The following is an 11,061-nucleotide window of genomic DNA, read 5'->3' as shown; positions in this document are numbered from 1 at the left end:
GCGCCCCAGGCCGAGGGATATTGACAGTTCTTTTGTGTTTCTTCCATTTGCGAATAATTGCACCAACTGTTGTCACCTTCTCACCAAGCTGCTTGGCGATGGTCTTGTAGCCCATTCCAGCCTTGTGTAGGTCTACAATCTTGTCCCTGACACCCTTGGAGAGCTCTTTGGTCTTGGCCATGGTGGAGAGTTTGGAATCTGATTGATTGATTGCTTCTGTGGACAGGTGTCTTTTTTTTTTTTTTTTTTTTAAAAGGTAACAAGATGCGGTTAGGAGCACTCCCTTTAAGAGTGTGTGCCTAATCTCAGCTCGTTACCTGTATAAAAGACACCTGGGAGCCGTAAATCTTTCTGATTGAGAGGGGGGGGGTGTCAAATAGTTATTTCCCTCATTAAAATGCAAATCAATTTATAACATTTCTGACATTCATTTTTCTGGATATTTGTTGTTATTGTCTCACTGTTCAAATAAACCTACCATTAAAATTAGACATCCTTTGTCAGTGGGCAAACGTACAAAATCAGCAGGGGATCAAATACTCTCCCCCCCCACTAAGAAAAACAGTGGGAGGGCAGACAACAATATAAAAATCAGTTGAAAGGCGTCTCATAAACCCCTGCTGTACGACTGACAAGACATTCCTCATTCTAATACAGTAATGAGCATTTTAAAATGACTGCCCCGCCGACATATGTAGAAACACTTCAACCTTTAGTTTACGTAACAAATCACACTAAAGGCGACACCATCACTCCAGATAATCAAAGGCTTTATTCAAACATGAAATAAGTACAAACAAAGAAACTTGAGAAATACCAAGATTTTGCATAAATACATTCCAGAGCATTTCAGAGACAACACATTTAAAAAAAAAAAAATAGAAGCAAGCAGCAAAACAACACAAAACAAGGACAGTGCATGAACCATAACCATGTTTTTTTTCTGTGTACCTGGCTGCTATGAAGGAGTACACATCCCATTGATGCATTTGCAAATGGTTGTTGCCACCTAAAGGGCTGACATACACTAATAAACTATTAGCATGGGACTTTGCATTGTGTTGGCCCATTGATCTCTGGTAAGGTGGCAAATGGTCATAGCAGTCAAGACTCGCGCTAGGCTGCAACCCAACATGCTGACAGTACACAGCGGCATCCATCGGTGTTATGCTTCACTACACTGTATATTTCAATAGCGGTTGTAGCAGTGAGAAGTCAACTCAGAGAGGGTTAGCACGCGTCCTAACATGGATAGAGAAACTCCTGTTACTTGGCCCCTCACACAGTATCACGACGTCAAATCAATTCATAAAGGAATGGATGAAGGGCAAAATGCTCATCTTTCCTTTATTGTAATTATCACTTCAAAGTATTGTATATATTTAGATGTTTTAGTGGCATGCACCAGCTAGGTGAAGAGAAATGTGTTGTTTTACAGGGACAGCAATAGCCTGGTCCTTGATCAGATACTAATATCTTAGTCAACTTCTCTGACTATGGTTGTGATGCTAGTAGAGAAGTTGGCTGAAGCAGACACACCGGTCTGGGATCAGGCTAGTGCAAGAGTAGGACGACCAACTGATTTAAATACACCTTAGAACAAACATATCAGGATCCTTGCTGATCAAACAGTAGCTTTGCTACCTAGTGCCATGGACAGTAGAATACAATAAAACTACAGTAGACAGTTTCCGTATAGTGCTTTCTGAGCATCATCTTATGGCAGAGTGGTTCTTATTTACTCTACTCAATATATACATGATGAAACTGAAATGTGAACCCTGACTTAAAAAGGGGAGCAAGCTTTGTCTTTTGATGTATAAAAACATGCCAATGTGGATGCAAAATAATATTCGTATATTTATATCTGTGTGCTGAATATTGGTGAACTTTAAGTTCTTCAACTCTATAAAAAAATTGCTTTAAAAAAAAAATGACAATTTTTTGTAGTGTAGCATTAGGTTCATGTAGATGTTAAACATCAGATAGAGTAATGTACAGACTGGTAGAAAAAGTCCTCTGCTCCACCTTTCCTCCTCAGAGACATTGCCACACAAGTCATCCACACTCAACTTAAGATAGAGCGTTATGAGGACGAAACTAGTCACGACTCCTCAAGTACTTCCTGCCAAAAAAATAACAAAACACTATGCAACCTACCAAACAAGTAGCCTGGTCCCAGACCAGTATATGCTTCAGCCAACTATAACGCTAGTCAGAGAAGTTGGTGAAGCAGAGTTGAGATTAGGCACACTGGTTCACCATAGCAGGACTGGTAACCTGGCCTATTTGTGGCAACAGCATTGGGTCTACAGTAGGACATAACAAGTGTCCAAATCACTGGAAAGGTGGAGCAAGAAGCCCCCGTCACCCCAAATTTGAAAAACAGAAGTCACAGAATCTCTTTCATACAGGACAGGGTTAAGGAAGGGCCAGAGGTTGTAAGCATCCAACAACTAACTTTATATAGAATATACTCAGTTGTCAATCATCGTCTTCGTTACAAAGGCCTTTAGAAAATGAACAAACAAGGGTTAAATCAATACATGGTAGAGGACTTAAAAAGGAAATGAGGGAAGTCTATAAACTGGTTCTGTCGCATTCTATAATGCCACAAGAGCAACAACTTTTTTTTGGTTTTTTTTCACCAAGAAAAAAAGCAAAGACGAAAGCATGACTCATGTGGAGCATTCACTTCCTCACGGACGCAACAGAAGCATTACCACAGGTAACACTGCACAAAGGCTCAAACACGCACCAACACACACCTCTCCCATCTGAGAATGGGACGTACAGTATAATAGGTGGGTGTTTCCGGAAGCAGCTGCCTGCCATCATATACCCCGATATAAAAAAGGCAAACAGAAAAGGAAACCCAAGGAGAATTTCACAGCTCGCACCACTGACATTTTAAGGACACTTAAAGGAGTATTGTATCATTTGGATTGAGCGCTGAGACAAAGCGTTTCACTTTGTACCTCTTGTCTATGCTGGTTAGAGAGTTGCCAAAGCATGATATAAAAAATGCAAGATACGACTGAAATAAATAACTCAAAACCTACAGCAGATGTGAAAAAAGACCACTGAATGCTTCTGAGATATGCAAACTCAAACATGACAGCACATCAAAACCTAACCATGACCCTTGAAGCTTAACAATAACTTGAGCGCAGAAAGGATCGCCGTTGTTAACGAAGATATCATGGATCGAAATCCTGAACTGAAAACAAACAAACCTCACCTGAACAAATCCTACTCTTACATGAATGCACTATTTGCTCAAGAGATCTAGTTCTGCATGGATAAAGACAGTATGTCCCGTCAGGAGTTCAGATTTCTGGATGAAGGCCAGTTGAGTCTGAAGATGGCTGATGGAGAGTTGGTAAATCTGACAGTGAGACGGGGCTAGTAATGACAAACAGTGCCCTCAATCCCATAATAGCCCAGGTTTCATATGGCAAAAGGCAGGTAACAATACAGGTTGTAAACAGACACCTTTTAGGAGTTAATGGTGAGGTCCTTATTCAAATCGAAACCAACAGCCAGGTAAAAGGCAAAACTTTACACCCAACGTTTCCCCACTCTTTCTTTTACATGTTCAGTTGAGAACATGAATCCTGACATGCACTCTTGCAATGCAAATTGGACAGTGCTTGTTTGACTTCCTCATAAAACCGGTTACCAAGTTTGATAGAATCAGGCCCTAAAGATGGATGCAATAGGAAGTCCTCTCCAAAAAGGACACTTTTTGACCATTCTATCCAGTTAAAGCATTTAACCAGTCGACCATGCCCGACCTATATTACATCCTGAGAAAGAACGACTGAACACAAACGTATCAGGTCATCAAAACATAGAACTGTTAAAAACTAGGTTCTAACTCAAGAGATGGTTAAGTTAGTTTCTTTGTGCGCTTAAGTGGTTGTTTTGGCAAACAGTAAGTTAAGTGGTGAAAAGTGTCACATTGAGAGCAGCCCCCTCAGTTCTCTCCCTTCATCTCTACAAGGCTTTTCTTGCCCGTGGCGATGTCTTGTCATCAGACTTCAGCACACCGTTGGCAGAACCTCCTAACAAAACAAAAAGGAACAAGAACAACGTCAGAAACATATTTGCGTCACAGAGTTACAAATGGCTGGAGGTGGGTGTTTAGAGTGGGCAGCAGTGGGGGACTCACCCCGGGCTGGGTCCTTCTTGTGGGGCTTGCTCTTTGGGCTGATAGCCTTCACCTTGGAAGCCTGGCTCTGGCTGTGCTCCCTCCACTTCTTCAGCTGAAAGTTGATGAACTTCCACATCATCCAGGCCTGGGTGAGGCAAATGGCCGCCAGGCATGTCATCCTGAGTCAGGGAAGGAAACATGAGGACCAGCCATGAGCAGGCTTTCTATTCTTTTAGTTAGAACTTTTCCTCTAACTTGCTCAAGGCCCCAATCAGAAGGGGAGAGGGGGCAAATTAAAAAGTGACCTAAAAGGAACATGACTTGCCTAACGGTGAGCACATTAAAGTTTCCCTCCGCCAGTGAAAATCCCTGGTTCTCTGCACGGGGCAGTCCGAAGCCGAATGTCAGTACGGAGAGGGTGAGGGTGACGAGGCGTGCGATGACGAAAAGCAGCGCCCACAAAGTGAAACTGGGAAAGGAGAACCAGAGGGGGGGGGGTTACAAGACATCTTCTACAGGCTCATGTAAGACAGGGTTTCCCCAAACTTTATCCTGGGACAAGTTTTGTTTTTGCCCTAGCACTACACAGTGGATTGAACTAATCAAAGCTTGATGAGGAGTTGGTTCTTGGAGTCAGCTGTGTAGTGCTAGGGTTAAAAACTAGGCGTGCATCCAGGGGTGGCCCCAGGACAGTTTGGGAAACCCCGATGTAAGACACCATCACTACCAAGTTATTCAAACCAAAAATCTGTGGACGCCGACATAGGAAAAGCTCCCATTGGATCACACGAGTGAGTTGCTGAAGGATGGTGATAATTCAAACTAAATTCCAAAACCCTGTATGCAGATTCTACTGCCAGTGTACAATCCATACCCCTTCTGCTTGTTCTCGTCACTGAAATAGAACAGGCGCGAGGCGTGGAACAGGAGCTCCACCAGGGAGTGAGGTACAAGCAGCACCAGGCCCAGCCGGTGGAGGCTAGTGAACACACAGGAAACAGGAAGTCAGCACAGCACCAGGTGAAACATAGCAGAACTTCAGATGACATTTTTTGTCCAGGGATTAACAGCACTGAAATACTCAATATTATTCACATTTGCAGCAGGAAGCAGTTTTTTTAAAGACACCCAGATGGTAGCAATGATTTATACATATCTACCAAAACAGCCTAGAACTGATGCATGCAATTATAAGCTGCAGTACTTCAATATTGTTCAGTAGTAGGTGTCCGATCTATTAGAAATATTGCAGTTGTTTTATTTGGTAACAACAGCACCACTGCGAGTGCTGCTCTGCTACACTAGCGAAAATGTCAACCCTGAGGCCGATTGAGGACATGGAGAAAAGTCAGCCAGCCCCAACAGGGGTACAGGATACATCACATTGAAGCGATTTGCAAATAGTCTTGAACGACCTCCTTCCTTCCCCAGACTCCCGTCGGTCATGCCCGGTGATCAGGAACAGATGTGTGGCGCACTAGAATCAAATGACTGCCCTGCGCTGCCTTTACCCCGTCTTCCAGACCAGCGGTATCGAAGGAGAGATGACAGAGGGCCATTACATAATATCGGGCCAAGGTTCAGAAGTCAGCAAAAACCAGTTAGAGGTACTACTGATGATTCTACCATCTGCCATTACTACTAAATCTTTCCATAGCCACTTTCACAGAACAAATTAGTTTGTCAGACGTGACCTGTGTGTAGTAAGTTTAAAAGACTGCCTGTATTTTGAGGACAAAGTAAGGAAATGTTTACAACTAACCCCACCCATCTCCCCCACCCAGCACACAAACTCTCTTCGGGATATATTACATAAGGGGATTGTTTTAACTGCAGTATCCCTCTGGCATAGTTTGAATACCTCCCTTGTTGTCTGCATAGTCCCATCACACTAAACCAGGCCACCTCACACACAGTCACGAGGCGATAAGGGAATATCCACAGCTGATCATACACACTTTATTGCAATGACAGGAACACCCAGATATGGAGTACGTTTACCCCTCTGCCATACCAAACCCTTTTCTCGGATTGAAAAGAGGTTCTGCTGCTTCATTCAATTATTCGGAACGGCCCACTCAAGGCCATGGAATATAGGCGTAAATAAAAGTGCAAGCGGAAACACGTCCAAACGGCGTGATAGTCCAAATAGTCCATGTATCCTCTTATCTAACCACTTCACTAAAAAGACACTCACTTTAAGACGTAGGCACCGGTGATGTGGAAGACGTAAAGGAAAACGTAATAGAGCTGGCGGGGAATGTCCTCCTGAGAAACAAGCAGGACAGAGCCTTTATTAATGACTGCTGTATCAGTGTAAGATGAGAATAAAGAACATGAACATATATATATATATATAAAATCTCAAAAAAAATAAAGGGAACACTTAAACAACACATCCTAGATCTGAATGAAAGAAATAATCTTATTAAAAATACTTTTTTCTTTACATAGTTGAATGTGCTGACAACAAAAATCACACAAAAATAATCAATGGAAATCCAATTTATCAACCCATGGAGGTCTGGATTTGGAGTCACACTCAAAATTAAAGTGGACAACCACACTACAGGCTGATCCAACTTTGATGTAATGTCCTTAAAACAAGTCAAAATGAGGCTCAGTAGTGTGTGTGGCCTCCACGTGCCTGTATGACCTCCCTACAACGCCTGGGCATGCTCATGATGAGGTGGCGGATGGTCTCCTGAGGGATCTCCTCCCTGACCTGGACTAAAGCATCCGCCAACTCCTGGACAGTCTGTGGTGCAACGTGGCGTTGGTGGATGGAGCGAGACATGATGTCCCAGATGTGCTCAATTGGATTCAGGTCTGGGGAACGGGTGGGCCAGTCCATAGCATCAATGCCTTCCTCTTGCAGGAACTGCTGACACACTCCAGCCACATGAGGTCTAGCATTGTCTTGCATTAGGAGGAACCCAGGGCCAACCGCACCAGCATATGGTCTCACAAGGGGTCTGAGGATCTCATCTCGGTACCTAATGGCAGTCAGGCTACCTCTGGCAGGCACATGGAGGGCTGTGCGGCCCCCCAAAGAAATGCCACCCCACACCATGACTGACCCACCGCCGGTCATGCTGGAGGATGTTGCAGGCAGCAGAACGTTCTCCACGGCGTCTCCAGACTCTGTCACGTCTGTCACGTGCTCAGTGTGAACCTGCTTTCATCTGTGAAGAGCACAGAGCGCCAGTGGTGAATTTGCCAATCTTGGTGTTCTCTGGCAAATGCCAAATGTCCTGCACGGTATGGGTTGTAAGCACAACCCCCACCTGTGGACGTCGGGCCCTCATACCACCCTCATGGAGTCTGTTTCTGACCGTTTGAGCAGACACATGCACATTTGTGGCCTGCTGGAGGTCATTTTGCAGGGCTCTGGCAGTGCTTCTCCTGCTCCTCCTTGCACAAAGGCGGAGGTAGCGGTCCTGCTGCTGGGTTGTTGCCCTCCTACGGCCTCCTCCACGTCTCCTGATGTACTGGCCTGTCTCCTGGTAGCGCCTCCATGCTCTGGACACTACGCTGACAGACACAGCAAACCTTCTTGCCACAGCTCGCATTGATGTGCCATCCTGGATGAGCTGCACTACCTGAGCCACTTGTGTGGGTTGTAGACTCCGTCTCATGCTAACACTAGAGTGAAAGCACCGCTAGCATTCAAAAGTGACCAAAAAAAAATCAGCCAGGAAGCATAGGAACTGAGAAGTGGTCTGTGGTCCCCACCTGCAGAACCACTCCTTTATTGGGGGTGTCTTGCTAATTGCCTATCATTTCCACCTGTTGTCTATTCCATTTGCACAACAGCATGTGAAATTTATTGTCAATCAGTGTTGCTTCCTAAGTGGACAGTTTGATTTCACAGAAGTGTGATTGACTTGGAGTTACATTGTGTTGTTTAAGTGTTCCCTTTATTTTTTTGAGCAGTGTATATAGAACCATTGGGGAATTAGTCACAAGACGTAGCACAATTACAGTATAACAAGACATATCCTTCCGTGTTTAAAATAACAGATGGGTCATCTTTAGGACCTAACCCATGGTGCGATCATGGACGCTTACCTTTCGCACTTTCTGGAAGTACAGCTCAGGAAGGGCGTGGAGCCAGTAGGCCATTTGGCAAATGTAGAAGAACTTCACCTGAAAGCTGCAGAGGACAGGTTACAGGCAGGCAGAAGGAGTGGATATGATTGGAAGGTTTGACCATGATAACTCCAATCCTGTTACCTGCATTTTACAAACATGTTATTTGATGGTACATTAAAGTCCATCAATAATAAAAATGTAATTTGGGAGAAAATATTCAGTTCACAATCTATGCATACCTGCTTATTCCATTTCCCCAAATTAAAATGCATAGAAATAAGATGCCTCGTAACATAATGACAAATCTGGAAAGGATGGGGAGAGAGACACCTGTCGCTGTGTGTCTAGTTTGAGTAAAACATCACATTCTTAATAAATATTTCAGGGGAACCTGACATCTAACATGGATTTGATGAGGCAAGGCAGCCCATTACAGCAGAAGTGTACTCCCCACACGCAATACTGGGGCTGCAATGCACCCTGGGTAAGCAAGGCCTGTCCGATGTGCCAACTCAAACAGCCGAGCCTTCCCAGAAAACTGGCGTTCAAGAACACTTGGTAACTCTAAACAATAACAAGTAGTGATGATGAATAGATCTCTTACCCTGTCCTACTGACATATTGCTGAAATAATGAACGAGTGAGTTGAAGGTGTAAAATGAATGTAGAAATCCTTACTTACACCATGTGGGTGTGTGGATAGCCCTCCCATAGGAAAGTAGGATTTGTTGCAAATTCCTCCTAACAGATGAAAAGAAGAGAAGGTGTGAGCCAAAGAAAATATACAACGGGATGGAGTGCTCGTCTTGTCACACAATGTTCCCTGGCAGTGCTTCGTTGGCCTTTTTACCGCTGTTAAGATGCTGCAGCCCCAGATGAAGGAGATCAAGTAGAAGGCAGCAAGCTGTCCCGATTCATTGAACTTGCTGTGTTTGGTTTTTGACAGATGCAACCGCCTATTCATTTTCTGAAATCAGAGAGAACAGGACATGAGAAGCTGGGAAACGTGTGAGTTATCATTTGTTGTGGGCTGTGTAGTGGACGTGGGGAGGGGGGGGGGCCGGGGGTGCTATTTGACTGGCTAAGAGGGTGAGAAGGATAAGACTGATGAGAGAGAAGGCCAGACCTTATTTTATGACTCACACAGAGAGATGGAAAAGAAGGGGACACACACACACACACTCTCTCTCTCGCATACACAGTGACATATGTGTTCTGTAGAGCAAGGACCTATACAGAGGTCCCGCTTTCTCTCTCAGGTCACACAGTGTGTCAGGGTCTGTGTGCATAGCCACTCACATCGAGAATGTATTCCTGTATTAAGGCGTGGAGTATGACAGCGATGAGCAGGTAGAAGAACACAGTGGCCATGTCTTTAGGACCATACTGGTACAGGTTCACGGGCTCAGCCCTCTCATCTGATAACACACAAAGAACAACAACAAAAAACATGGCCCAAGGCTTCAAACACAATGTACTGGACACAAGTACTAAATGATGTAATACAATCCAATTATCTTGTTTTAAAAATAGATACAAAGACAAAATGTAAACTTACCAAGACTTTGAGTCACATTGTACTGGACAGTGATGAACGTGATGGCAAACTTCGCTGTCACCTACAATAAAGGACATAAGATGGGAAGCAATGATGTGCATGCAAATTCTCATGTAGCAAAATGGTATTGACACGGCAGTTTGTAACAACGGTGGTTCTTCCTGATGCAAACGTGTGTGAGAGTCAACAACAGTAAAATGTGTTAGGCAGAGGTTGGGTGGTTAATGAAAACAAGTCCCGTCTTTTGCTGTAATGTGGATAGATTTCAAAGCTAACTGGCTAACAATCCATTTGGCAATATTAGATAGCGAACTAGGTTGTGTGAAACGCCAGCTGACCAGGCAGCCACAAGCTTGAACAGTGGGCCTCCCCGTGTGCAATCAGTGTGACACATGAGAAGGGGAGAGGCTTGCGCCCAGCCCCCTCGTCATCATAGTTGAGACGATGCCTGCAACCTAGTTATTTGCCTACCTATACAGCATACATCCCAGGATTTAACATTGTACCTCGAACATCAGGCCGAGGAGAATGACCATAGCCACACACGAAACCATATCAGCGTGATTCTGGATCACGAACTCGTGGCTCAGCACCGCCGGGCTCTTGTTCTTCTTTCGGAAACCCATGGCTGACCGATACAGCTCTCCCTCCCTGGCGCACTTCAGTCACTCGCCGCCCCGCTTGCACTCGGACGCAAACTCTCCTCTTTTGCTCCCTCCACCACTGCCAGTACACTGGGTAAATTGCAGGTCATGTGTTAGGTAAGAAACGACAAAAGATCTACCAAACACAACACGCAATTTGTTCCTAAGCCAGTTAAACGTCCAGCAGTATTTTTGCCAGCTGCACAAATGCTGACGTCTCTTTTGTATGGTAATGAGGAAACCGTCAAAATAAAAGCCCGCGATTGAAAACTGCAACGTGGATAAGTCAATCAAGATGGTGTATTACATTTTAATCAATGTCCATTTGTATTGTGCTTATAAGCAAATGTAGGGAGGAATTTATGAAAACAAATACAAATATGCTTCTGAAAACATTTTTTAAGAACACTATAGAAAAATACAATGTTCAATGTTTAGAGAAACAACTATTCTATGTGCAAAGGTAAAAGTGGGGTTGGGAATACTCAATACAGTAGGTTCTGTAGAATCTATATACACTGCTCAAAAAAATAAAGGGAACACTTAAACAATACAATGTAAATCCAAGTCAATCACACTTCTGTGAAATCAAACTGTCCACTTAGGAA

General features: G+C 44.1%; 1 protein-coding gene across 1 annotated transcript; it reads right to left on the bottom strand.

The window, feature by feature from the left end:
* Nucleotides 1–753: 753 nt before the first annotated feature.
* Nucleotides 754–10,700, bottom strand: LOC106571933 (translocating chain-associated membrane protein 1-like 1). Its single transcript, XM_014145507.2, has 11 exons — nt 10,316–10,700; nt 9,810–9,870; nt 9,551–9,669; nt 9,102–9,218; nt 8,934–8,992; nt 8,228–8,312; nt 6,354–6,424; nt 5,031–5,135; nt 4,482–4,625; nt 4,175–4,335; nt 754–4,067 (listed from the first exon to the last, which is right to left on the bottom strand). The coding sequence occupies exons 1-11, from the start codon at nt 10,433–10,435 to the stop codon at nt 4,000–4,002; spliced, it is 1,110 nt and encodes a 369-aa protein (XP_014000982.1). The 5' UTR covers nt 10,436–10,700; the 3' UTR covers nt 754–3,999.
* Between the last annotated feature and the right edge of the window lie 361 nt (nt 10,701–11,061).

This window comes from Salmo salar, chromosome ssa15, assembly GCF_905237065.1.
Source record: "Salmo salar chromosome ssa15, Ssal_v3.1, whole genome shotgun sequence".
NCBI classification, from domain to species: domain Eukaryota; kingdom Metazoa; phylum Chordata; class Actinopteri; order Salmoniformes; family Salmonidae; genus Salmo; species Salmo salar.
Note: the sequence above shows the minus strand (reverse complement) of the source record. Positions and strands in the feature narration are given on the sequence as shown.